Raw genomic sequence first — 27,512 nt, forward strand, 5'->3', positions numbered from 1 at the left:
CTGAAATTCACTTTGAAATCCTCAGTCCCCGTCCTCCCCTTCCCCTCCCACAAATACACTGTATGTACTAAAAAAAAAAAGTCAAGTTTAGCAGTCTGAGTATTTTAGTACATGGCTTCATAAGGCAGAAAACCTACTCGATACAGTGTATGGGGCAGTTGGCTGTCAGAATTCACGTAGAATTCCTTATTTTACTCAGTTCTTTAAAAAAACTTTGCTTGGTTAAAGACCCATGTCTTGTATGAAATCTTGTGTTCTTCCAAAGAAAAAAAAAAGCCGTTTCGTTTCTTCCTCCCTTAAAACATCATTGTCAAATCCTTTCTCTGTGAAGCTGCTGTGACACAGACGAAGTTGCAGCAGCCAAATATTGAGCAGTTCCTCGCTGCCTCGGGAGGAAGCGTGTCCGGGAGTCCTCGGCTGCGCTGGCCACCATCAGAGCTCCAGGTAGCCGATCAGGGCCAGCATTACGAGCGAGTTGGTGACGATGACAGCGTGCGGCACCGGCCTCGTCACGGAGTCCTCCACCATCATACTCGTCCCTGAAAGGAAGGGAGCAGGGAAGGAGCAACCGTGTGGTTGCACTGCCCCAAAGCTGGGGCTGGGCTGAGACGGGGGCCCAGAAGCGGAGTGAGGAGTTCACTCGTAGGCAGTGTGATTTGGGTGGGAGTGGGGGACCTGAGGGCTTTAGCTGCAAATAATGAACGTGGGGTCAGGCCAGACTAAAAGGTTGCTCAGAGTCTGGAGGGAGGTTACTTGGTGCAGTGCTGGGGAGGGGTACTTCAGAAGTTCCTTTAATCAAACAAAAGGGAACCGCAGACCGGTTCCAGAGATTTGACATAAAACACCAGGGCAAGGTGTTCCCTGGGCTCCTGGAAGGGAAAGGGGGATTTAAAAACGTTATTGTGCTACTGCGCTGCGTTGGCCGTGGAGGGGAGGAGCGGTGACAAAGTCATCGCTTGTCAAAGAGCCGTGGCAGGAGATCATCGTCTACAGGCAGGTAGTCCTGCAGGCGAACTGGGCTTGTTTTTTGGTGGTCTGTGACGCGCCCTGTAAGCAGCATTTGTGCACGGGGTGCGTGTGGTCAGAGAAGCGTACGTACCACTGTTCCGGAGGATGTGAACTTCGGCGGGGACCCCGTCTCCCCCGGGCCCCGTCACCCGGATCTGCACAAAGGCGTGAGTGAAGTCTTCAGGGACCGGGATGTCGATCCGGCTCTTGCTGGCCAGGTACAGCGTGGGAGCGGAGTGGGAATCCTGCCGGTAGAGCATCTGTTGGGAGAAGCGAGTCTGAGTTTGTATTCACCGCGATTCCCTCGGGGCCACGTGTAAGAGGCCAGCTGCGTGCTGCAGTACCTTGTACCCCCTAACTGCAGACTCGTCCGCGTGTGCCACCACGGGGTCCCACTTGATGCTGACCGTAGACCCCGAAAAAGTCCAGGAGATGTTGCCAGGTGGCCTCCTCGGTGCTAAGAGAGACAAAACGAGACAGATTCAGCAAGGCAGGGGGTGAGGAGGAGCTTGTGCTGTCCGTGTGAATCTCCTGGGACTCTAACTGATAAGGCTGGTGGCACCACCCTGGTTGGTGTAATGGGAAGTATCCTAGCAAACAGCACAATGTTCTTTCAGAAGAGAAGGAAAAACACGGTATATGTATTTTTTTCCAGGTGCTATTGGTAACAAATGATGTTTTCTCCCTGCAGGGCTCAAGGTATTTCTTTATGACTGTGACTCTGAGCACGGGTCTTTTCAAATAAGCGGTGCGCAGACCACAAGGCAGATCCGAGGACATTCAGGGAACTGTTTTATTGACTAGCTGAAATGGCTTTAGGGCACCGAGAGGTAAAAGCTAATCGATTTGTTGATCACTGGGGGTCCACTGGAGGAAACGGCTGCCCGGGGGAGTAGGATGCTCGGGCCAGAGGTGGTCGGGGCTCACTCACGTGGCTTCGTGGTCGTGACGTTGGTAGAGGGGCTGGGGGGCCCGGTCCCAGCGCGGTTGTAAGCTCTGACCGAGACGTGGTATTTCGTGTTGGGGTTTAGGCCAGTTACGTGAGCTGATGTGACCAGCCCGGCTGTTCGCACTCTGTCAGCTGCCTCCTCCTTGTCGCCATCCTTCCAGTACCGGATCTAAATAGAAGAGTGTTCAGGAAGGGAAGTGGCATCTGCAAATGGTATTTGTTTCTGAGCGTTTCACCTAGCGTGTGCCCAGCAATAAGGTTACAGCCTGTGAGCAGAGGCAGGTACTCTTAGGAGTACTAGCAGTGGCCCCGTAAGAGCCTCATGCTGTCGTTATCCCCCATCTTTGGAAACAAAATGCTGTTTCCTTTCATCTTGCTTAGCCTCGGGGAATTTCCCTTGCTGGGCTCTCCCTGTGCTTTTCAGCATCCCTCGTTCCCACGGCAGTCTCGCACCTCGTAGCCCAAAAGCACGCCGGTCATGTCTCCCTGCTCCACGGGCTCCCAGGACACGTCCATTTCCGAGGACAGAACAGCCTTGGCCGTAACTCTGAACGGAGCCACTTTCGGTTCTGGAAAAGACACAAAAAGGGAATAAAATCCTCCTTCCACCTCAGGGCAGCGTATTCACTGTACTGAAAGGAGGGATTTGCCTGCAGCACCGATAACTCGCAGCCTGACAGCTGGCACTATGTGTGCGGAGCAAAGAACAGGGAAGGGATTTAGGGACTTAGTAGGTCAAGGAGACCCACAGCTGCAGGCTGTGAAGATCTCTGTCTGCTCTCGGTGTACAGTCAGGGGTGTGCTGAGGGAAACATCTATCTGGGTACTTGAAGTACAAGATAAAGTCTACGCTTTGCTACCGGCTGCTCTTTGAGCAAAAGAAGCCTCTCCCACCGGTGAGCTCCGACACCGTGGCTGATCGGGCGAAGCACCGTGAGTTCAGAGCCTCCGCAGCCCTCCTTACCTTCTTCCGCGGAGTACACGATGGCAGTGAGGCTCTCTGGGCCCTCTCCTTTCCTGTTGTATGCTTTGATCTTCACTTCGAAGGGGGTGTAGGGCCCGATGCTCTCGTTGCGGTACACGTAGTGCAGAGACTCCGCGTGAGGCACCCGTGCGGTGAGCCACCCCTGGGTGCCCTTCTTGCGAAATGACAAGATGTAGCCGAAGCCGTCCCCGTTCTGGTAGTCCCGTAGCGTGGGCTGCGAGGGGTCGGAAAGAGAAAGGAGCATGGAAAGGGGCTGGGCACTCGCTTACACCCACCGTGAGCAAAGCCGCTCCGGTGGCTGTGCGCATCCCATTCAAACGGGCAAGACTTTGGGACTGCCACTACACACAGTGTTTGGCACGACCGCACGTGGCAGTTGTGTTGCAGCACTGATTTCCCCAGAGAAGTGGCTCGTGCTCCTCCCCCTGGCCCTGTCCCAGCCTCCGAGGCTGGAGCGGTGCTGACTTACCGTCCAGTTGATGATAAGCTCGTTGGGAGCCCCTCCGCCGCCGCCGAGCCCAGATGGTGCCACAGTGGGTGCTGTCACGGCCCCAAACAAAAGCAGACAGCGCAGGTTGGGTAAAGAAAGGAGAGTGGGGAAGAGGAGCACAAAGACAGGGAGCAGCCAGGCTTTGACAGCTCATTAGAAAAGTGCTGGTCTCCGTTTTTAGCTGTAAGGATTTCAGATGTCTGTGGCAATGAGGTCTCGAACACTGGCTAGTCCCTGGCGTGCTTATTTGTGGGCAGCATTTCTAAGAGGGGATGAGAATCAAGCTCAAAGCAGGAATATGTGGGAGAGCTTAAATTAGAATGGAGCTAATACGCATTCATTATGTTGAGAGCATTTCTCCTGCTGGTCTTACATCCCTTCTGCGTATGTGTTCGAGCTACAGAAGATAGAATCAACATGCACAGCTGGGAAATTTATCTCGTGTTTGCACAGTTGTGCTCTGTGATATATATAGTAGGGTTCTTTTCCTCTTCTAAGCTTTACTGCCCAGACCGTACAGTATTTGAAGCTAGGATTTATAACGGTTTAATATATTGTAACTAACGCTGGTGCGGCTGGCTGCCAGTTCTGGCACTGCTTTGTCTTTGATGTGTAAACGGGCAGAAAGGCAGAAAATTTCATGGTGGGTTCACCTCTAGGAGCACTCAAGGAGAAGACTAATTGCCGGGGCCCGAGGCTTGTTGCAAGCCAGCCTTCCCCTTCTGGCGTGTAGGGTAGGTGCCTCTGATTCCCCTTTTCTCCTCTGAGCATATCTGCACGTACCTGCTTCTTTGGTACGGATTTTGCTGGAGGGTAAGCTTGGCTCCCCGACTCCAAGAATGTTGCTTGCTAAGACCCGAAACTCGTAATCCATCCAAGGGATGAGGTTCACCACCTGGGCTGTCTCGGCGTTGCCTTCAATATTTACAGGATCTATATAATCCAATAACACGAGAGGAGAGCGAATAGAGCGAGTAGGCAGCGTGCGAGCACAGAGCAAGGACTCACCAAGGAGCTGTCCCTGAGCCAGGCCAGCAGGGCCACGCTGCAGCCGCTGCCCCAGGACACTTACTGGTGCGCATCTGCTTCCACTTGTTGGAGAGCAGGGTCCGGGCCTCAACCAGGTACCTGGCGATGGGGCTGTGGTTGTCAAAGCCGCGGCTCCAGCTCAGCTGGACGCTGGTGTCACCGATGTCTCTCACCACCACGCCCCCGGGGGGGCCTGGAGGTCCTGGGGTGGTGGAGACAGATGTCCGTGTTACTAAGATGTCAGAGATTTGGCGGCTTACTGCTCTTTGTATTCTGCACGTCGTGAATTAAAATCAAGCCCTTCTTTCCTTTTATTTTCTTTAGCCTAGGAATCGTCACCTCGAATTTTGGTTCTTTTAAAGTTGCCAAGACTCTCCCGTCTAATTCAAAAGTGAGATCATGACGTGACTGCAAGGGAGGAGCAAGCCGATCCCTGCAAGCACCGTGCTGGTACTTCAGGCTTGCAAGGAGCGGGGAAATTACCTCTGACAGTCAGCGTGGCTGACTCCGAAGCGCTGTCCACGACTGTCTGGGCTGTACACGTGTACCGCCCCGAGTGCTTCAGCTGGGTGTTGAGGATGGTGAGGTCCCCGACGGCTTCCTTCTGCGTGGGGAAGAGGAGACACGGTGGGGAAAGCGTTTGAACGTGCCTCATCTCAACCCAGCATCTGGCACGCAAACGAAGATGCTGGTGTTATTTTTATGACCTTGTTGGTGGCACACAATTCCCCTTTGTACTCACCACACTGGCACGCCGGTAGTGCCCCTCCGACTTGTCAAAGTCGATGGGAAAATCATCCAGCGACCAGGTGAACGTCAGGTCCATGGTTGGATCGTGGGATGCGTGACATTGCAGGGTAAGGTTCTCACCGACGTTGATGTCGGCACTAGATGGTGCCAACGTGATTTTGGTGGCGTCTGCAGGGAAAGAGGAGGGAGGGCTGTTAGCTGCAAATGGCCTCCGTGTGCCAGAGTTACGTTACTGGGGTGGAGCATCCAAATGACCTAACACTTCCTAAATTGTTGTCGTCCCTCTCTAAAGGGAGCTAGCTGTAGTTTTGTAAGAGGAAGATAAGGGATTAGGGCGGATAGAAAATAGAAGTGCTTTTCCCAAGGGCCAGTTGTTGGTAGGTGTGATTTGGTGGGTCGGGCAGAAGGTTTGCTGCTGTACAGGCTGAAATGTCTCTGATTCCCTGAGTACTGTACTGCTTTTGGGGGTGTTAAGAGAGGAGAATTAAGTTTCAGTTCACACTGTGACATTCTTAGCCCTTTCCTGCTTGATTGACCCCAAGTCAAGCCAAACATCTCTACCTCGAACGGAGAGGATTCCTGTGCTGTTGGCTTTGCCCATGAAATTCTCAGCAAAGCAGGTATATTTCCCCTCATCAGATTTGCTTATGTTCTGGAGGATCAAGGTGCCATCTGTGGTAATAGTCACCCTGGAAATGAAGAAGAGCCATAACAGGAAAGAAGGTTAAAATGTCTGTTCACTCTGCACCCCTGCCAAACACTTTCCAGCTCTTGTTGGTTTTAGACAAACTGATGATAGAGACAGGACCACAAATACTACGTAAGAGGTTTTTTAAAGCAGGAACTAGAGGAATAACAAAGTGTGTGTGGTTAGGGATGTAGCAGCACGCTTGGATCATCGAGTCCAGTCTTCTGGCAAGAAAAAAGAAGTGATTTTAGCTATGGTTTCTGGGTACTCTGTGCTGCTACCTGCTACTGTTGATCAGAAGTTCAGTCCCTTTGGTCCAGAGCACAGTGGCTTTTGGTGCTGCTCTTGGCTGGCATGGGATGATGACCTTCCCGCTTCGGGCTGCAGGTATCAGTCGTTTCACCGGGTTTAGTCTAAAATCTGGTGCTAAGGCTATGGGGGGAAAAAAAGAGGATTAAGGAACGATTAGAAAACCCTGCTATGTAAGCATTTTAACTGCCGTGTAGCTAGATATTGGTTTGTTGTTAGATGGCCTGGTAACAAAGCATGGCAGTATCTGGAGAGCGGGATGAAGGCGCGATTCCTCTGCTGCCGGCTGCTGTCAAACGCCTGCCAAGGCAGGTGTTAGGTGGCACGCGTCGTACTGAGCGATGGCAGTATGACCCTAACAAGTGCAAGGTCTTTGAGAGGCACAAGAACAGCTGCTTTTGAAAATGTAGAGGATATTGCCTTCAGTATCCCGACCAAAATCAGCTGGTGTAAGTGCAGACACCCAGCTTGCCTGAAACTCCTCCTGGAATTGGCCTTAATTTGGTGCATTGCCGTGCATTAACATTAAATAATTGCAGCTTAGGGCCTTTAGTTTATCTCTGGCGTTACTGCCCATAAGGAATTAAGCTGTTAGACTCACGTGGAGCAAGTTTGGCCTCAGCCTGGTTCCGGTCACCACCCAGCTAAGCAGGCTGGGTGGATACCGAGCTCTTTTCCTTGACATCTTTCCTCCCCAAAAGAGGAAGGTTGTGTAATGGAAGGGAGCTGGTCGTGCTGCTGTCTGTCCTGTACACTTTCTGTAGCTAAACAGATGTCCTTGTGCTCTTTCAGCGTTACTGAGCTTACACGAGATTCAAATTTTAAAGGGTTGTAGAGCCTCTTGCTGAGCCAGCAGCTATATTTCAATGGTGAGTGAAGCAGTATCTGTCTGCTCTCATCTTACTCTGAGATTGCCAGCAGAGTATATCAGGAAGAGATCTAAAATGCTTCAGTGTCCCATTGAAAGCCAGAGCACTGGGGAATGAGAAATTACCTTGCACTGTTAATTCAGCACTTGCATATACTGTGCCATGCTTGTTCTCAGCCACACACTGATACATGCCAGAGTCCTCCAGGACTAGCTTGGAAAATCTCAGCTCTCCACCGCTCACTTCGATGCGGTTCTGTGCAAACAAGAGGACGAACCCATTAGATGAGAAGAACAGAAATGGAACTCAAGCCTCGTGTGTTCAGGGTTGAGTTTCATTACAGCCTCGTGTGGCAGTTTGGAGCCAGCCTTGTTTTCTGTGGGAGAAAACGTGGGCCGTGTTTTGCGTCCAGCCAGCACCGCGCATCACCGTGCTGTCTGCTGAGACTTCTGAGTGCCTGAGCAGCAACTTGCAGGTCATACAACGGCAAGTCCAAGGTGATACTTATCCGCCCTGAGAACCGGCCGCCAGCTCCTGCAGCTGCATGAAACAATGGCTGGGATGGCAGTGACGGGAGGAGGAACTTGCTGTGGGTAAGGACCATGCCACCGCTTTGCAGCCTCATGGGGGCGCATGGAAGAGGGGTGACAAACCGGGGTCGAGATGGATTTGCAGCGAGGCGGAAGGGGCTCTAAGTGTGGAGCAGCAGGTTCAGTACTGCGAGGCGTGGGGCGCACAGAGCCGCTGCTGCCCGTGGCGGTACCTGGGAGGTGAGCGGCTGCCCGTCCCGCAGCCAGCGCACCGCCGGCCGGGGTTTGCCGGCTGCCGCGCAGCTCCAGCGCAGGTCGGACCCGATGTCGGCTTCCGTGTCCGTGATCACCTTCAGCCACTCCGGCTGAGCTGCAAAGGAGCAAGAGAGGGTGGCAGAGCCAAGAGGATCAGATGAGAGGCGCGCCGTGCCAGGCAGGCAGAAGGATGCTCATTGTGTCATCTCTGCTGGCAGATTTATTTATCGCGGCGCGTTTCACCATAGGAACAGCCTTTGCCTTTTGTGCAGCGATGCAAGGCTGAGTCCTCCATGGGTCTGGCTGCGGCTGTGCATGTGGGCTGCACAGAATTATGGCAGAATCCAGATCTGAGGAAGAATAGTGTGATTTCTCTTCCTAAGAGTAAACGCAGCCGTTCCTGGCCTTCAGGAAAGACTGGATTCGGACTGGGAGGAGAACCACGTTAAGTTTGCAGCTTGTCTAGGTCTGATGAATAGCTCCAAGCACTAACCCTTGTGCAAAGAGCCCAGGCGTGGAGAAGACTTTGGGTGAGAGCCAAGTCTGCTTTTTCTAACTCTGCGCTCCCATCCCTGGTTACCTCATTTTTGCTACAATTATTTTAGGCCAAGTTATGAGGTCTCCCTATGCTTGCAATAGCCTTTGTCAGGGCTTTGCGATGGGTTTAGTTGGGGCTGATACGAGGCAGGGTCAAGGGTGGGTGTTCCTCTCCCAGAGGTTCACTCTGCTGCCTGGGCCATCTCGCCGTGCCCTGGAAAGGCGTGGGGTTTGACTGCGTTACCTTGAATGATGATGCGGCCCTGGTAGGTGTCCCTCCCTTTGATGTTTTCAGCCTCACACTCATAAGTGCCTTCATCCTCAAAGCCAACGTCCTGGATCTGCAGGAGGGGCTCGCTGGAGATCCACTTGGAGGCCTGCGAACCGTCCAGTTTCCTCCACTTTATCCGAGGAACGGGGCTACGGGAAAGCAAACCCGGTGAAGCCCAGCCCTGGGGTCTGGTGCAGCAGGCTGCCCGTGCTGTGCAGCGGGGTGTGACTCCATCCCTGTTCGGCCAGCTCCCAGCCCAGCTGGGCCTCAGCCAGCAGAACAGCTTGGTTTCACCCCTCCATCCCTCCTGCTATTCCCCCTCCTGGTCTACATCCCTCAGAGAGGGGCTGCGACAGTCGCGGGGTCTGTGAGGCCCTCCCCTCCCCGAGCCCGAGCGACGCGGACGCTGCACTCACTTTCCAAAGGCGAAGCACTCCAAAGTCACCATCTGCCCGGCCAGAGCGTAGGTGTCTGCAGGAAACCTGGCCTTTATGCTGGGTGCATACTGCCTGGCATCTGTTAAAAGGAAGGCACTGTTGAGGAGTTCTGGATGACTTCAAAATCGCACGCGTGAGGTCTTAGAGGGCAAAGATACCTGCAAGGTTTCACTGCTTTGAAAAACCTTCATGGCTACGGGTAACTCATGGGTGGGCTGAGGCTAAGTTTCGTTTTCCTTTTAAAACAGCTTCTACTAAGGTCTCTAAAAACCTCCATTTACAGCACCTCAAGACTATTTCTCCTTGATTTCCTACCTACTCAACTCCCTTCACTCTGACCGAGAGGCCTCTTTAGCTGCACCTCTGCAAGGTCACCGAAGGCAGAAAGTCACCTGCGGTTTCAGGGGTACGCGAGCCTGCCCAGGCTGTTCCCGGTGCCATTTCTACTTTACAGACAAACAGAGCAACCCCCCTGATGGCAGCACTAGCAGCAGAGCCGTAAGAGAGGGCAGCTTCCCCCAGGCTCCAGCCAATTAATGTTTTTATAAGCTCTTAAGCTCCCCTGGAAGCCTGGTGGGTGAGTGCTTAGGGCCCCGTGGAGCCCGTGTGCTTTGAGGCGGTTTGTTAATTTTGCATTTCCCCCAGCCCTCTCAGGATAATCCAGGAGCTCTGACCCTCTGCAGCCAGGCTGAGCCGGGAGAACTTGCTGAAAACGCTCTTGGTGATGAAGTCGATGTGGCTGGTGGCAAAGCACGAGTAGTTCCCCAGGTCGGAAGCCTCCGTCTTGGCGATGTAAAGGTTTCCTGTGGTCTGAGAGACGAAACGCCTTCCGTCGGTTGGGATGAAGTTGGGAAACTCGTTCAGAAGCCATCGGTAGGACAAGCCTGTGGGGAGCAGAGAAAGGAACAAACTGCACGCATTGCCAGCGTCCTCTCGGATGGGATTAAGCCAAGCAGGCCGTTTTCTAGCCCAGAAATTGCTCCTTGGATGGTACTTATTTTCTCCCCGTGCTTAGTCCTATCTCTGCTTTGTTGCTTTACGGAGTCTGAATTGAAAAAAAATTGCTTCCCTGAAATTCCCACGGAAACCAAGGAGCGATTCCCATGTCTGGGAGCTGCTCGCTCTGCCCCGTCTCTTCCCCTGGCCCCGGACCCGCAGCCCTTACCTGGGTAATGGGGAGGGGGGCTGCAGGCGAACATCACTCCCCAGCCTTCCGTAATCTTCACGGGGTCTCGCTCTTCGGCAGAGAATTCCTGCAAAACTAAACATGCAAAGTGAAACCGGGCCATTATTTTATCTCCCCCTCCGCAGGCCGATCTTTTCAGTGGCCTTGCAGAGGGAGATCTGAAAATATTCCTGACTCTAGCCCATCGAATTCCTGCGGCACCTCCTCAGCAATGGGAAGCGCCCGGGGACCTCTCCAAGTGCCGATGCCGTTGCCACGTACAGGAGAGCTCCTCTCCAGCCTTTATTATCGGGGTACGTACGGGGGGCTCAGTTCACCCCCAGCGTCACCGTGGCTGCATTTCCTTTACCTCGTGGGGACAAACATGGGACTTACAGCCAAAGCGGAGGGAGGCTTCCCTGCTCACCACCGTGCCCCTGGAGTTCGACGCCACGCACTGGTAGGAGCCAGCGTCCTTGGCTTTTACTGGGTTGCTTATCACCAGGTCGCCTGCAACCAGCCGGTAACGGGAATCTGGCTCCATCTTCAGCTCCGTGCCGTTCATCTTCCACCTGCCAGGAGCATGCATGGAGAGGGGAAAATAAGCATAGCAACTGCGTGCTCACGTGTGCCTCGTTAGGAGCTGTGCTCGTTTGTTCTTCCAGCTGTGGTGTTGGGATTTGAGTTAGATTTATGTCTGGGACCCCGGGGGCATGGCACACCGTGTGGAGATAAGGAGACTGGCTCCTACGTAGTGATCTTCTTTATATGAAAGTGGAGAATAGAAAGCAGAGCTCTTGATGGTTGTGTCCTAGTCCTGGTACAGAGAGGGGAGAGGCTTTGGCCTTGGCTTGGTCATTCCTCAGCAGGGAGGAGCCCCATCTCTGCTGGGACCACCGGGCTGGAGCCCTCTGATGGGCAAAACTCTCCCAGTGCCAGCGCCTCATGTCTCGGCATTATCCGAGGGGCTCTGCTGGGATGTTGCCACCTAGGGCTGGATTCAGATGGGAGCGTTTCCAAGCTCTGCCCTGTGAACCAAACCTCCGGGACTCCTCATGGGACAGTTTTTGGTTTCGACACGCCCTGCTCCCTTTCTGGTTTAGTGCCAACCTGCCAGAGCCACGGTCACTTCTCCAGCACGTCTCCTCAGGAGCTTATAAACACCCATTCTCGCAGTGTTTAGTCACAGAGAGGTTCAGGCTTGGTGTCTGAGAGCAGCTGAGCTCACCTGTAGGTCGCAGGAGGACTGGCTCTTGCTCGACAAGCCATCGTCACTTTCTCTTCCGCTGAGCCTTCAGGAAAGAGGGTGTGGGCAGGCTGCTCCTCGAACACGGGCCCGTAGGTCCTGGTGCTGCTCTGGGCTTGGCACCAAACTGCAAGGGAGGGGAAACCAGCTGAGCAAAACCGAGCTTTCTCTACAAATCCTCATGTTTGGTTCTGTAGGGTGGCCCTGGCAGCATCAGAACTAGATGTAGAATAAAAGAGGGAGCAACGTGCAAGTCGCAGCCCATCTGTCGCTGCGGCCCAGCCCCAAGCAGGGCTCGGGCAGACCGCGTGCGCTTCCCACCGAGCATCTCACACCGTCTCTGCTGTGCCGCGGGGAGCGGACGCGCTGGAAGCTGAGCACACGGAGGAGCGCTGGCACACGCCTCTCGTACAGCCCTGCACAGACGGGGCTGGAGCTGGGGATGCCTGGGCGCCCTCGTTGGTCCTGGCAGCGAGGACGTGCTGCTCTCTGCTCGGCACAGACCTTGGCTGCCTGGTTCCTCCTTTGTCCTCCAGGACTAGGGAGGGGAGAGGGAAGTCTGGATCTTCGCAGTAAGCTCTCGGCTCTGCCGCTGACTCCCTGCACAGGAGTCTGACCCCCTCCGTCCCTGCCTCGGCAGCATCAGCAGCTCTCAGTTCAACTCCAACCTGCCGCTTTCACGTTCAGGCATGGGGTTGGTTCTGATCTTGAGCCTGGCTCGGGCAGAGGCACGAGAGGAACCCAAGCACCTGCCTGCTTTCTGGGGTGCCGTGCCCAGGCCACCCTTTGGCACGATGTTTCCCTGGGAGGTGCCGGCTGTCCGCAGCGACTGCTTCTGCATCTCAGATAAAAGGCAAACCCTAGCAGGCTCCCTTCCACGCAGGCTTCGTGGAAGTGACAATGCAGAGAGGCGAGAACAAAGCAGAAGCCGCCTGGAAATCTTTGACTGCAAAAACAGCCGGCGAGATAATCGCTGCCAGGATGTTCTGTTCCCGGCACCTGGAGGAACGCCTGTCCCCTCGCAGGGATGGAGCCGCCTCAAGGCTCCGTGCTTCCCAGCACAGTCCCCTCGGTCTGCAGCGATAAGCTAGGAGATGCTCAGCTGCCCCCAGGATCCTTCCGTGCTCTGTAATTGAATTAATAACTGCCTTCAAACCGCCATGCCAACCAGCAAGCTGTTTCCTTCCCTACCGTACGCAGCATGCTCAGCGGTTAAATTAAGCGACTCCGCTAAGTGTGATGTTTTATGCAAGAGGAACTTCCAGCAGGGAGCGGCCAGCTCAGCTCTCCCGGGCTCGGGGGAAGCAGCCCCGTACCTGTAGCTCCCGGGGTTCGCCTCGTGTCCCGGCTGCTCCTGCGTGCGGAGACGGGAGAGGGGCCCGGCTAATTGGCTCGGTGGGTTCGGAGCAGCTGTTTGCTGCCTGCGTCTGCTCCTCGTGTCCGAGCAGCGCCCAATTACCGGGGCCCTCTGCTCCTGCCAGCGTGGATGAGCCGCTGCAAGGGAGCCCCTCGCAGGCAGCAGCCTGCTGGTCCCTGCTGTCACCCAGGGAGGGGGGCTGCAGCCTGCGTCTCATTCTTTGGGAGAAGAGAAGCGGTTCTGTGAGGGTCGTATTCCCTCCAGATCCGTGTAGGTGCCATTTTCCTTCTCAAACAGCTATATTCACAAAGGAGAAGCTTGTCTAAGCTGGAAATGGTCTCTCAGTTGGTTCGGCAGAGGCTGTGCTGAGCAGGTCTCAGCTGGAAATAGCTCTCTGCTGACCGGCGCTTAAAATAATCGTGAGTTAATGGAGAATTAATAAGAACGTGGTGTGTTCGTTGTGTCCTGTTGGGTGGTGGAGAACGGATTAAGGATTAACAGCTTTGCATTCTGAGATTAATTGGTAGCATATAATAAATAATTTCTACTTGTTCAACAAACACTCTGTATATTACTGACACTCCCATGCATGCCTCGTCTCGGGGGATGCTCTTTCCCAGTCAGGCCACCTTAGCTCACCGCCCCTTCTGATTCCACCCAGAGCCTGCACCCCGCTGCTGTCCTCTGCTGCCCCTCTCTGCCTGCCAAGGCTGTGGACTCCAGCAGCCGGGCATTGATTTTCTCACGTGTACTCAATGCCACAGGGCCGGACGATTTTGTGCGTACGGCTCCAAGGTGCCCGGCTGGCGCTGGAGGTGAAGTGCCTGGGTGTCCCTCATTAAGCGGAACAACCGGCAGGCTACAGTAGTAACTGAGCAGTTACAGGTTCAGGACATAGGTAAGAGTTGAGAATTGATATCATCGCGGAGATCTGAGCGCCTCCGAGGCTGATCAGCTGCGGGTTTCTGGCCGCGTGGCTCTGCGTTTTTATTGTTAGCGTCTGGGATATGCTGATAGCCAGAGCTGGAAAGCCCGGGTGTCCAGGAGGCTGAACACCGTGTGCCGAGCCCCACGCTGGCTTTGGAGCCCAGGAAATGAGGAATGTCTCAGCTGAACGTTTTCCAAGATGTATTCCAGTTTCTGAGCGCAGCAATCCTTTTACCGAGCCCAGGCAGCGCATTCTTAGCTCCGGCGCGCTGACCACAGCCTGAAGCCTGGCACGCGAGGGAGCCGGGCAATTAACTGGTTTTATGGGAAGTCTGAACACACACACACACACATGCACAAAATCAAAGCAGTTATTTTTAAAGAAGCCTTCTGAGGAACAAAGGGACAGCGCTTTGGGTAGCCTTAGGCTTCGAGGTTTTTTTGTGGCCTTTAATCAATGAAGAAAGGCCAGAGAGATATTTAGACTTTCCTAACAGCCTCATTCATTAGAGGCACCTTTCTGTTCACTATAAGCTTTAAACCTCTTCGTATCCTCGGGAAGTCATTATTTTGGTGATAAGCAGAGGCACGGGTGCTGTTACCAACCCAGCCTGGAGCTTTTGGGTCCCGTCTTCCCCCACTCCAGAGTGTTTCCTTGAGCCTTATCTAGAGCTGCCATTATTCGGTCCTTGGTGCCTCACTCATGTTTCCAGTGGGGATTTCTCTGTCCCAGCTGGTTCCCGAGATCCATGGCATCATCAGCCAAAGGTCAAGAGAAAACAACCCTCGCAGGGTTTTGCAGCGAGTCATTTTTTATGGGCTCAGCTTGGACGGGGAGCAAGTTGTACGAACTCAGCTGGTTAATGGGAGAGCCCAACTCCGTCTTGCGGCCTCTACCAGATTTGGGTCAGACAGATTTCCAAACAGGCTAATTGCCTCCCAATCTAGGGCAGCCACCCCTCCCTTTTCCTCCTCTGGGACCCACAGAACATTAAAAGGTAATTAGATATTTATAAGGAGAGCCAAGCAGTCTCTTCCTGGGATGATGAATTAGCTTGAAGACATTATCTAATTCTCAGCTGTCTAAACTGAAACATCTCCCTGCTGAAAAGGGACCTTCAAAATGTAGCCTGAGACTCCCCAAGATCCAGGAACAATCCCCAGTGGATGCCAAATGGGAGAAGCTTTGCAGCCGGGGCTCGGCAGAAGAGACATCCCTAGAAGAACCAGGAGGGGAAAGCAGCTTCACCGCGAGCGAGCCCTGCTGGCAGAAAGAATTCCTCCCGGTGCAGAGGCCGGAGCGAAGCAACAAAGTTGGGCGAACGCGGGAACGTTCCCTGGCTACAAAAACCACCTGGGAGAAGCAGGCAATGCCACAGCCACGAAAGCTGAGCACGGAGAGGTTCGTGCCCGGTGAGCAGAGCACCACTGCATCGTGTGCAGCAGGTTGTGCCCTGCTTGGCACCTCCGACGGGGACCAAGCACCCCGCTGAGTCCCTGTCGGCCACCCCACGACAGCTCCAGCCCAGAGGGGCCAGGGGCTGCTCTTACCCACGCAGGTGACGACAGCCAGGGACGTGCAGACAAATCCCGCGGCGCCTCCCATCCTGCGCCTCCGGCCGGCTTATGGCCCCTGTGGCCTCGTCTCTACGGGCGAGCGGGGACAGCGGCCCTGCAAGAGAAACACAGCGACTGTCTGTGGGCTTCTGTGGCTCTCTGAGGACCCCGTGTCCAGCTGCACGTCCCCACGGGCCCAGCACGAGGGTGTCTTTTCCTGGTGAGGAATGCAGAGGTCTGGAGGAGCTCTTTTCCTTGGGAAATGATTCCTCCTCCTCCCCTTACCATCCGCTCTTCTTCCTCCCTCCTCCAAAAATAATGCTTTCGTAGCATATTTTTCAATTGAAAAAAAAGCCAGAATCATACAGGATACTTGGGGGGAGAAGGGAGGAAGTTTCCTCTTATTATTTTGTCAAAAAGTCATCTCGAATTGACTCTCTCCAGGCAGGCTGTGGCTGCCTGCGGGTGTCCTGCCTGCCCCGATCCGCTCCCCTGCTCTGGAGAGCTCGGGGGGGACCCGGCTCACCGCAGGCTGCGCCCGCTGCAACGCTGCTGCTGCTCCCGGGGGTGCTGGGGGAGCAGGGGGGTGCACAGCGAGGTCCCCGCCTGCTGGGGCATTTCCTGCCTTTCTTCAAAGTAAAAAGCATTTGAATAGCTAAGACGAGATAAAAGAGCACCGAGGCATTTCTGGTGCCGCAGGGCACATCAGTAGGTGGAGGGGCGTTTTCCGGCCCCCTCCGCGGCCTCCTGATTTCCAGGATCTCTCAAAAGCAAACAAAACCAAACGAGAGCCGTTTGCGCAGCCCCTGCTCCCTGCAGCCAGCCTGGGCAGACCCAGCTGGGCTGCGTGCGCCCTCCTGGCTAAAATCACCGCGGGAGCAGCTTCAGCACGCGCGCCCCTTTCCTTGCAAATCTGGCAAAGACGCAGCGGTGGTTTTGCATCTTATTTCCCCCCTCTCTGTTGACAATGACATCTGAAGTAAGGCATCAAGGAGCCCCGCGTTCCCTGGTGCTCTCCCAGCGCAGCCCCGTCAGCCGGCGGCGCTGCCAGGAGCCGGGCTGCGAGCGCGCCTTCCCCCCGCTCCAGCTGCTGCCGCTTCCCCTCGCTCCCTGCCCATCTGCCTGCCCGAAGCAGGCAGGGCTGCTCCTCGCCCCCCGCGGCAAGGGCTGCCTTTCTGTCCCGTGGGACGCGGCGAGCGTCGCTGCTTGCGGAAATCCAGCGCCCCGCTCGCTGCTGGCGGCCCTCGAAGCGCACCTGAGCAAAGACGGGGACGGGTCTGTGTTTGCTTCGTGGCTCTGGGGCTGGGGAAGCCACCTGGCCTCTGAATCCTCGCCTGAATAAGATTTTGCTACCCACGCTTTAAAGGGAAGAGACAGCATCCCAGATCCTCCTCGATTTTCTCTTGCTTGGGCTGGACCTGGCCGGCACTGAGAGCAGAGCCCAGCCTGCCCCCGCCGGCTCACGCTCCGGTCAAACACCTCCTACAGCACAGAGCCCTGGATAGGGCCGGTGGCTGGCACACGCCGCAGCCGGGGAAGGAAAACCCTGCCCCGCAGCAGGGGCAGTCGCAGGGTGGCAGAGGGGACGGTTTGGGGACGGAGCGTGGTCTGTGCCAGCTGCCCCGGAGTGAGTCAGCCCTATGAAATCACTCGATGTCACCGAGAATCATGCCCCAAACGGTGTCCTGAACCCGCGGCCTTTCAGCTAACACTGCCTCATTGTTTCCTTGCGTCCACCCCCTGGCTGCTTCCCTCTCGTGTGTTTGTGCGTCCATCGTAAGCGCCCTGGGACAAGGAGCAGCCTCCTGCTCGGTCTGGTTTGCGGCGCCGTACAGCTGTGACGGGGGCTCGCAGGCAACGCCAGCGCTGTGCTCTTTGACCAGTTAACTTCCCCAGGTCTCCTCGCTTCGGTTCCTTCACCAGCACGTTGCAAGGCTTCCTGAAAGGCAGCAAGCTCCCGAGCTGCCCCCGCACCCTGCAGCAGGGAATTAAAGTCAAACACCCGCGGCGTCGCTGCCGGCCCCTCTTTGGGGCTGGGCGCTGCACCGAGGCGCTGCCTGGTGCTGCTCCTCCGTTCTTTTTTCCTCTCTCTTTTAAAACAAATCCGAAAGGAGGAGGGGAAGGGTGCTGTCTGAATATGGGGGCTGCGTTTGAGCAGGAGCAAGTTGCATCCCAGGTGTCAGCTCCTTGAGGAGCCCCGTCCCGGGACAGGGAGAGGAGGGCGAGCTGTGACAGCCTCCCCCCGCGGCTTCCTTCCCTGCGGCTGAGCAAAGCTGTTACTTGTAAGAATTAAGCTGATTTGAATTATTTAATTAGTTCTAGATTAATTATTTATTGGGTAAACTACAGCTTTGTTCCCCACTTCAGCAGCTGGCTTTGCAGCTCGCCTCTTTCAGCCCAGACCTCCCCGTCTACTCCGATTCCTGATTTGCACATCGTTTTCTTCCCTCGCTTCCTCGTGTCCACCGCCTCTGCTTCTCCAGGCTCCTGCACACGCAGACGTGGTTGCTGTGAGGACCTGACACACATGGGGAGCTTTCGGAAGGGGCCGGTCCGGGCAGGCGTGCCGTGCTGCTGCTCTGCAGACCGGTGGGACGCTGGGCAGGGCTCTGTAAGAGGTGACAAGAAGAGTCGTGGCTTTAGGGCCCTTTGAACCCAGCCACAGCATGGCCGGGCCTTTAAATCCTTTATAAAAATTAGGAAAGTGGTACCCAGGGAGAGCTCGGGGCGCAGTCCGCATCAGAGGAGAGTAAGAGAGAACGGAGTAACTTCTGCGAGTGCTGAGGTTGTGTCTGTTCGCAGTTCAGCTGGATCAAACAATCCTCCCAGGCACTGCTTTGCGTGCTCCTGGTTGTCGTATCGCCCGCGTGCCGCGATCGAACGCCGCCGGGGGGCCTGGCGCTGCAGGAGCACGTCTGGGGCTGCGGCGCTGCGTCGTGCTGCACGCCCCGGGGCATCCTCGGGCACTGACCCCCAGCCTTGTTTTCTGCACCTGACTCCGAACTTCTCCCGAGCGCGGCCGCGCGCTTTGCATCTGACCCTTCGGTCTGCTCTCTGGCCTTAATTAGGAGAGGGCCCACGGGGACCTGTTCTTTCCCCTCTTCGCAGGGTATTTTGACAGCCACTTGAGAGCCTGCTGTTGTACTGAAAGGGGATCTGCCAGCCCCGCTAATGGATGCTGTCATTAATACCTCCAGCAGCAAGGGAGGCATGGGCACACTCGGAAACATGTGCACGGGCTGCATTAGCACTCTCCGCTCGAGCCCCTGGGAGCCGCGTGCGATCCATTATCACGGAGGCAGAGCTATCGGCAAAGGGCTACAGGGAGAGTTCGAACCCCCCTGAGCCTCTGGGAGAGGAGGTGCTGCCTCGTCCCCGGCACGCTCAGCACCGCTTCTGGCTGTGGAGCGGCATCGCTGGGAGGAGGTGACCCTGGGAGGCCTCGGGGGACCAGGAGGGGACGGTGAGCTCCGAGCCCCGGCGTGGGGCAGCCCTGCACAGCGCTGGCACCGCCACCTCCCCGCTCTCGCTGGGAGCTGGCCTTCAGCAAGAGCTGGCGTGGCCAGCACAGCCTCAGTGCAAGGTGTTACCGGGAGAAACGAGCGCAGTTTAATCCCCCACGGGTACGAGATGAGCAGTCGGGTGTAAGCGGGGCTGCTCCTTCTGCTGCAGCATCTCCCGGTGAAGGAGAGCTCCGGAGGGTCAGCGACGCAGTTCGGCCTGTGCTGTGAACGTCCCTTTCACTAAGGAGCATCGCTGAGGCTAGAAAAGGCACGCTTCTCATCCTGGCTGCAGTTTCAGCTGCAAAACCCGCTCAGTGTTAGGCACATTTTGTCCGCCTCCAGAACAGCGTGTTTCAGCAAGCTGGAAGTGGTTTTATCGGGATGTATCTGTCCTCCTGTACAACTGTCTGTGCTCAGGAGAGGCAGATTTCGATGCCAGCTCCGGATTCAGCCTTTCCTCAGCTTCTCGGGGCGGACAGTCTGCTGGTGGCCCCAGGACATGCAGCAGCAGAAATCCAGACGCCATCCCACAGCAGTCCTAAGCAGTGAAGTCCCCGACACCCAGTGGCCAAAGCACCCCCAGAGGGGTTTGCAGCCCCGTGGGGGATTTCAGGGGCCGTGCTGCTGGATGCGTTTGTTATTGCCCCGGGGGCTGTGGTGTTAGCACAAAGGGCAAAGGTTTGGGGTCAGCGTGTGCTCTGCAGAGCCCAGCCTGGTTCCTTCTGCCTGGGGGCAGTGCAGGTGGCACCTGCGTACGGGGAACTCGCACCCGGGTGGGGTGAATTGTGCTTTCAGTCGGGCCTCAGCCAAGCTCCCTGCCCGTGCTGCGGGCAGGGGAAGCGAGGTGCACGGCTGAGATGTTCAACAGCCCGGCCTGGGGACGAGGGAAACGGCTGGTGGCAGAGGGAGAGGGGCCCCGAGCTCAGCCCCTCTCCCTCTGGAGCTCCCCACGGAGCCGAGAGCTGCCGTGCGGGGAGCAGGGGGGTCTTGGAGGCTGATCCTGAGCCCCCGGAGCTCAGGGGGGCCTGGCCGGCCCCGTGCCCCTAGGTGTGAGCGATTGCCAGCAGCCCTCGTTAGTATAATTGCACTGAGGGCTGAGCTCTGCCCTCCTGGCTCAGCTCAGAGGCTGGAGAGCATGCTGGAAGGAGGTAGGGGAGAAAAGCAGGTAAAAGAAAGTTGTGTTGGGGTGTTTGAGGCTCTGGAGGAGGGGAGTGGGTGCTGTAGGGTGGCAGCTCCCTGGTTGGGGGTGGGGGGCCATGTTATGCTTTTAGAAATGAAGGCGAGCAGCGAAACCTATCCCAGGGTAGTGTAGCCTGCTAACAGCTTGGCTTGGGGCTGGAGGAGAAGTTAGTTGTGTTTGCTGGGCCCCAAAACTGGGCATCTCTGAGACCTGGGGATGGGGTTTGGGTTTGTTGGGGTCTTGGTTCCTGTTGCTTTTTGCTCGGTGGGCTGGGAGCTGTGGTTCCCCCCTCGTGCAGCAGCGCCGCAGGGCTCGGAGCGGCGCGCTGTGAGCCGATTTACATCTGGAGCCCTTTGAATCACCCTATCCATGGAGAGTGCCGCGCATCTCCCCCTGACACCCGCACCCGGATAGGTGCTGCTCCGGCTCCCCTCGCAGGGCTGGGGCTCCGAGGTGTGGGGGAAAGCCCGAAGGCGATTTTTGGGGTGCTGCAGCTGGCTGTAGGATCTGGTCTGAGAAATGGGTGGAGGAAAGAGCCTCAGGTGTGCGTGGGGGTACCTAAAACAGCCCACAGCTGTGCAACCTACACCATAAATCAGATGGCTGCTGTAGGTGTGTGCACCTGTGGGGTACCTGGGTTTGTACGGGTGTGTGCAGGGGGGTAACGTGCCACGGAGAAGGATCGATAACAGCACCAGTGCTCTGGTTTCATCCAATAACCTCGGTGCCGTGGCTCACAGGAGGCTGCGTGCTGCCTGCTCAGGGAGGAAAGGCTTTGGGCATCTGCTCTGTGGGGCTGCGAGACGAGCTGGGGGGGACACAGGATGGGTGCTCTCGCCCTGTGCCTGCCCTCGGGCTACACTGCCATGCCTTATTATCGTTGATTAATTGAATTATAATGAATCGATCAGGATCAATGTCTCATCAGCACCTCCTGCTCTTGAGGAGCTCGGAGCCGAAGCTCAGCTGGGTGTCAAACACCCTGAAAAAATCGGGAGAAAAGCTTGAGAAGGGAAGGCGCCGCTGTGGGATGCGGGAGCTGCTCCGGCACGGGGCTGCCCGGCGTGCAGCAGGCACAGCCCTGAGCTGCGGGCAGGGCTCTGAGCACCTCCTGCCTTTGGCATCGCTTTTTTTTGTGAGATGGCCCCGTGCTGAGCAGCCCAGGGGGCTGGGAGCCCCGTGCAGGGACCACTGCAGGCGAGTGCATGCAGGTGAGTGGGTTATACGGCGGGACGTGAAAGCAAGGCCCGGCGTGCCGCAGGCTGGGCTGTCTCGATGGCTTTGCGAAGCTCCTGCGAACATCGGGGGAAGGTTGATTTTCTCCTGGGGATGGGATAGACTCATCTAGTTCCCTGGGGCAGGGAACAGGCAGGGCTTTCTGATGGGATCCCAGCAGGACAGCCGCATTAAGGCGCGGCGTTCAAGCGCTGTTTTCTCTGTGTTTAAGTACTTTTTTCCTGAATAATTGGGCAGTGCGTTTGCGTGCACCACGGGTCACGGCACCCCAGTGTAAGAGGGTCTCAGTGGGAGTTTTCTTTAGTTCAGCCCCCGTCCAGCAGGCAAAGCCTGGTGCTTGTGCACAGCTCATCGTCTCTGTGTGCGGAGGACAAAGCAGGGATCTGCTTTTGGTCAGGAGGCGTTGATTGAGAGCATGTGGAGACGCGGCCGCGTGCAGGCACACGGCTGAAGGGTAATGGCTTTGGGACCGGAGTCGCTGGCACGGTAAAATCTAATTGCCATAAAACAGCCAGTGCTATGAGTGGGGCCAAACAAATGCTTTTTGCTGCTCTTCTGGTGTGTCGGGCAGCTGGAATTCAAAACCTGAGCTTCACAGTGAGTTGTTTTTTGTTGTTTTTTTTTTTTAATTGGACCAGATCACATCTCTGGCCATAATCACCCCAGAGCCTTAGGGTGCTGGAAATCCAGCCCCAAACTCTGAGCCTCTGGTTTGCTGCAATCAGCCCAGGGTAAATCCTGGGGGCTGGAGCTGCGGCGGCTCAGCCCTGAGCTGCCACAGGGGCAAGCTCAGTGCGTGGGGAAGCGAAGCAGCCCCGTGCAAACAGCCGGCAGAGCTCCCTGCACCGGCTCCAGACACCAGCCGAGGGCGGGGAGGAGGAAATCTTGCTGGATTTCCCCTCGAGCTGGATGCGAGCGTGGTGTTCGACCGAGGCCGCCAGCATGCGGCTCCTAAGCTCTCCCCGAAGACTTGTATTTCAATCGATAGCCCGAGTCGATAGCAGCTGGAAGGATGCTCAAAGTCTTTGAAAACAAGGCCACGAGTGACTTCAGTTTAGCACGTGGGTGTTGGAGAGATGATGTCTGCCTGAAATCCTTGTTAGTATGCTGATTGCGGTCACTCAAGTTCAACGTATTTGGTGCTCCTTATAGAGGATCCCCTGCAAATCCGTGGTGTGGCAAACCACGGCGTAAGCACAGCAGGGCGCAACCCTGCAGCCTCTTTGTGTAGGAAATGCAGATATTGGGCTGGGGTTACGGTGGAGGAGAAGCTGAGAGGCCTGATTGCCGTGGCAGAGGGGATGGGAGCGGAGTCAGGATGCGGCTGTGCCCTGCACCTGCTGCCACCATTTCCCCAAACTAAAACTTCTCCAAAATAAAGCTTCGGATCTCAGGTTTTCCTTTCCTATATCAGAGCACGGCACCACCCACTGAGCACGCACAGCCCCAGGACATCCTCGGCCCTGTCAGCCTCGCAAACTCACCCGCTTTGTGCTGTCGGTGCTGCTGTGGCATCACCAGCAGCAGCTCTTTGATGTGGCACCGATATAAATAGCTCCCTACCTGCGCCCGAGCCTACCCCCTCGCTGTCTGGTAAATCATTTGGCGAGAGCTGGCCCCCAGGAGGGGCTGGAGCAAGGGAAAACAAGGTCCCTGCAAGGCACCGTGCACCCGTCCCAGCCCCGCGGAGCTCCTCGGCCCCGCTGCACTGCTGAGTGTTTGTGCCGGGGTGATGGGGATGCTGGGGGACGTGGTGAAATGCTGCCAGGATCCTCTCCCTCTGAGCTCCTGGGAAACGCTCGGGATCCCCCCTGTAACGATGGCGCATTCATCCTGCTCCTCTGAAAGCATCATCCGTATGTTCAACCTTCTCATCTGTCTCTGTTAAAGTGTTTCTTAACATTCAGCGTCTCCAGCTAGTGCCAAGCTGCTCTCCGCCTTATAAAAACAAGCAAGAACCCGCACGGAACACATGTCCCACTTCCCGAGCAGGGGCTCCCTGCTTTACAGCTCTGCCGCGGGACTGACAGCTCCGCTGGGTGTGCGGTAAATGACACGGGATAATTTAGGATGTAGGCTGCTGAGCAGGAATAATTCCCGTGTTCATTGAGCTCTTGGGGCATCTACGCTGGGGTCGTGTTGAAGGCCCCCCTGGTAAGGTCCCGGACCCTACAGCTGTGTTGTGGCAATGGGACTAAGGGTGTGTGTCAGAGGGGAAGGAGGGGGGGAAGGATGACACGTTTTGGGTTCAAGGAAACAGCTTTTTATAGCTTGAGGTTTGACCTTGTTTCCTTGCCTGCCGAGACACCTGGTCTTTGTCTACAGCTCACCAGGTACCCAAAGCCGTGTAGTGTCTGGAAACCCAAAAATGAGTTAGATTTGGTTCGCTGATCTAGAAAGAGCCTGGCAGAGCTCGTTAGGGCAGGTTTTTGTAACGTTTCTTCCCTTCCACCCGCACTGTTTGACTCCTAGAGGACTCAAAGGAAGCCTGTTACCTCCTCCTGTGCATCTGCGCTTTAGTGCTGTCTCTGGGTGCCCCAATCAACACGGGGTTCATCTTTGGTTCCTCATCCCTGGGAAGCCCAACATGGTCAGGAAGGAGAGAAGTGCCCGCAGCTGTGCGGGAGGTGACAGGCAGGGTCATCTAAGCCACTTCTCCCCTCGGCGGGTGGTGGTGGGGGCTCGCTTTGTGCCCGGCACCTTCAAGGGAAACTCTCAGAGCTTGGGATGCCCCCTGACTGACACGGCTGGGCTCTGCTTTCCACGATTTGCCTGTGATAACTCTGCAGAGGCAATAATAGCACAGGCTATTAAATGCTCTGCAGAATGATTTTCGGTGACTGAAGCCGTGGTTGCTCTGTTGGGCGGGAATGGATCAGGTGAGGGAGAGGAGCCCTACGGTTCCTTTGTCTCAGTCTGTTGGAGTCGTGCTCCGGGGAGGGCACGCGGCTGGGCTGAGCGCAACCTTGGCATCTTCCCTCGGGCATGGACCCTCCTCGCCTCTCCCTGGGAAGTGCGGTTATTTCTAGAAAGTTTGGGAGCTGTGCTAGCAAAGCAGGCAGCTTTTGGGGTTGTGGTTGTCCAGGTGCTGCTGTCAGGCACGCTCAGACCTCAAGGGCAGAGCCAGCCCCTGCCTTCCCTCGCTGCCCCAAACAGGGCACTTGGCATGGTCTGCCCCAGCTCTGGGCTGTGTGCGGTGCCCTGCTCTGATTTCCCCCTTACCCCGGGATCCTGAGCTGCCCTAGGGGGTGGCAGGCACACTTCTACCTCTGCCACGGTGCCCAGAGGTCAGGGACCTTGCACGAGAAGATGGCTTTCCACGGTTTGCTGCTGGATACATGGCCTCGGGAGGTTCCCCTGGGGATGCAAACCTGCTCCTAAATCTCGTGCTTCAGCTTTGTGCCCTGGGAGCTCCTTGTGGACGTGCCTGGAGGTGGCCTGGGAGGAGCAGGAGCCGTGGGTCTGGCCAAAGCCTGCTGCCGGGGAGGGCTCGTGTTTGTTGCCAGCCCTTGGATAGAAGCTGCTGCCTCCCCCCTCAAAGCAACCAGTGTTTCTTTAGGGAGGTTACAGGCTCAGGAATGCTCCCCAGCCCAGCCAGAACAACAGCGCCGAGGCTCGTGGGAGTGGTGCAAGCCTTGGGGGAACGGGGGATCGGCGTGGATGGGGTGCAGAGGGAGGGGGAGCTCGGGAAGTTTAAGACGGGGACCGGGAGCCCCCCCAGCCCACCGCTGCTGCCCCAGCCGAGCATCCGGCCAGCCCCGAGTGGGGAAGAGCCGCGCCAAACCCTCCCGGGTGCTCCCAGCCGTGGGCGAGCTTCTGTCTGTGACTTTGCACCGACCCCCCCCCGGCTACCAGCTGCAAATCCCCAGCCAGCCTCGGTCACGGCAACATCCCCCGTGCCCAGAGCAGAGCTCCCACCCCACCTGAGATCTGCAGCCCTCGTGGGAGGCGGTGAGGGGGGGCTTGGGACACCACGCTCATCCTCCTCCTCCCTGCCTGAAGAGGAAGCTCGGCTCCTCGGGCTGCGCCGCTCTCGGCTCCGCCAGCCCGTGCTGGAGGTGCTGAAGGAGTTTTGTGCAGCTGGAGCTTTGCAGCCCCCCTCGGACCCCCCCAGACGCAGCAGCCTGAGCGCGCGAGCCGGGCTCTCCGAAGTGCCACCGGCCAGAAGAGCGCATCAGGGAAGGCGTAACTGCAATAATTAATAACTAACAGTCCCCGGCTTGCTCCAGAACAGCTATTTCTGTGCCAGTCTCGCTCGGCTCAGCCCTTGCCACAAGTGACACCGCCGTAGCCCCCCCCTTCCTCCCAACTCCACCCCCGGCTCCTCTCCAGCTCAAGCAGAGCCTGCGTCGCGCCTGCAGAACCGTCGCATGTCGAGAAACGCCCGAGCCCACCCCGTGCTCTCGCCTCCCCCGGCCCCGCGTGGGACCCAGCAGGATGCGGCCGCTTCTCCCGACCGCGCACGCCGGAGGAGAGTTGGCCGTGCCGGAGGTGGTGCCCAGAAATCCGCAGCCTCCTTCCTCCCGGGGCGGCTGGAGGAAGGGATGGAGACGCGCTTACCTCGTGTGGGTCCTCCGGTCGTGCATGAGCCAGGGGAGCGCGGGGCCCCGCTGCCGCCGGAGCCTGTGCTGCGAGGCAGAGCTTGGCGCTGCCTGCCCGAGTGTGGCTGTGTGCGCCCAAAGCCACTGCAGCATCTCTGCATTAGGATGTGCTCCTCCCTCTCCTCCCTCCTTGCGTGCGCGCTCCCTCGCTCGCTGCCAACCACCACGCCGGTCCCTGGAGAGGGTATTTTTTTTTTATTTTTTTTTTCCTCTGCCTTTACCTCACTTGCCACAGTCCAAGGACCAGTCAGAGAGGCAGAGCGACTCGCAGCATCATGCATAATTCATGGCCAGCCTCAGCAGCCGTGGCTGCTGCTCCTGGCTCCGGCAGAAACCCCTCGCCTGCGCCCATCGCCTCTGGCTCGCCCCGTCCCTGGGGCCGGAGCAGGTGTGGGGCCTCGGGGCTGAGCAGCCCCATGTCTGGGGGGTGGGAGCAGAAAAAAGGGACCTGTCTCAACGGGGATGCCCAGCCCTGTGCGGCGTGAGCATGTTCCTATAGATATGCGCGCCCCCGGGGCTAAATGGATGTGTGAGATTATGTATGTACACAGCCGGGCTTGTGTGTGCGCACCCCCTGCTTAAATAGATGTGTGTAGCTATATGTGAACGGCACCAGGCTTATACGTGCACACCCCCGTGCTGAAAGAGATGTGTGTAGCTATAGATGAACATAGCCAGGTTTATGCACGTGCCGTGGAAGTTGCTTTCTAGCAAAATTTGGGGCAGCTCCGCTGAGCCAAGCGCCGCCGTCAGAGGTGGGACCCGATCTGTGGGCCGGGGGCTCTGCGGAGCTCAGCTGCAAGGGGGGTCTGTCCGGGGGGGGTGATGCTATGAGATGTGACAGGGACACTCCAGGACCCCCTCTGTGACACCCTGCGGGCACTGAGGTCTGGGAGAAGGAGCCGGTTCCGATCGCGTCGGGGCGAAGCGGGAGCAGAGCGGTGGGGAGGTGGCACGGCCGCCCCGAGCCTTCCCTCCCTCTCAGCTCCGGCACAGGCCTGCTAATGACGGGGGAGATCAATGGGCACCGGGCTGTCCACAGGTTAATGGCCTGCAATTACAGAGGAGTAATTAAGGCATTAGTATCCCTATTGATTGGCAAAGCTCCAGCGGTCCAGACTCCTCCAGCCAGACGGGCACAGGCGGGAGCGCGCCGGGGCGCACGGCGGGGAGGACGCCGCCCGGTCCTCCCTGTCCTTCCCTTCCCTATCCCTGCCCTCCCTCCTCTGCTCTCAGCTGCTGTTTTGGGGTGAGACCAGCAGAAACGGGGCACGGCCCCTCCTGCAGCCCTTGCTGGGGCGGCCGGTGCTCCGTGATGGGCACCACCGCCTCGCGGAGGCGCGCGCGTGAACGTGCCAGCGGGCTTCCACTCCTCCCTGCCGTCACGCGTCGTTTTTCCACTCACTTTTGGTGGACGGAAAGGAAGAACGGGGCGAGATCCTGCACCCTGCTGCCTGTCCGGCAGGACTGGTGGAGGCACCGAGCAGAGGGGACCCAAGGGAGGTGAAGTGCCTGTGGATGGAGGGCAGAGGAGAGGGGGGGGTCCTGCTGCTCTCCTCTGCCCCTCTCCTCCTTCCCTGCTCTCGCAGCTCCCCGGGGGTTTCTCTGCTTCTTACGAGGGCATCGCTGCCCC

At 57.1% G+C, this 27,512-nt stretch overlaps 2 protein-coding genes across 3 annotated transcripts in view; one reads left to right on the forward strand and one right to left on the reverse strand.

Moving 5' to 3' along the window:
• RBBP5 (RB binding protein 5, histone lysine methyltransferase complex subunit) overlaps positions 1–27,512 on the forward strand; it is a 92,210-nt gene that overhangs the window by 25,478 nt on the left and 39,220 nt on the right. The gene's annotated exons all lie outside the window — the stretch shown is intronic.
• On the reverse strand, positions 87–27,449 carry CNTN2 (contactin 2). Of its 2 annotated transcripts, XM_083812174.1 has the most exons (24): positions 25,839–27,449; positions 16,615–17,968; positions 15,354–15,474; positions 11,501–11,645; positions 10,669–10,844; positions 10,273–10,368; positions 9,782–9,991; positions 9,087–9,186; positions 8,644–8,819; positions 7,841–7,977; positions 7,203–7,332; positions 6,181–6,331; positions 5,773–5,900; positions 5,204–5,379; positions 4,945–5,065; positions 4,505–4,663; positions 4,216–4,365; positions 3,412–3,482; positions 2,922–3,156; positions 2,411–2,526; positions 1,940–2,126; positions 1,353–1,465; positions 1,100–1,268; positions 87–539 (listed from the first exon to the last, which is right to left on the reverse strand). In XM_083812174.1, the coding sequence occupies exons 3-24, from the start codon at positions 15,406–15,408 to the stop codon at positions 433–435; spliced, it is 3,108 nt and encodes a 1,035-aa protein (XP_083668300.1). In that variant the 5' UTR covers positions 15,409–15,474; positions 16,615–17,968; positions 25,839–27,449; the 3' UTR covers positions 87–432. The 2 variants fall into 2 exon arrangements, with proteins under 2 accessions (XP_083668300.1, XP_083668299.1); XM_083812173.1 differs by lacking the exon at positions 16,615–17,968 and having other exon boundaries at positions 25,839–27,448.

This window comes from Anser anser, assembly GCF_964211835.1.
Source record: "Anser anser genome assembly, chromosome: 27".
NCBI lineage: Eukaryota > Metazoa > Chordata > Aves > Anseriformes > Anatidae > Anser > Anser anser.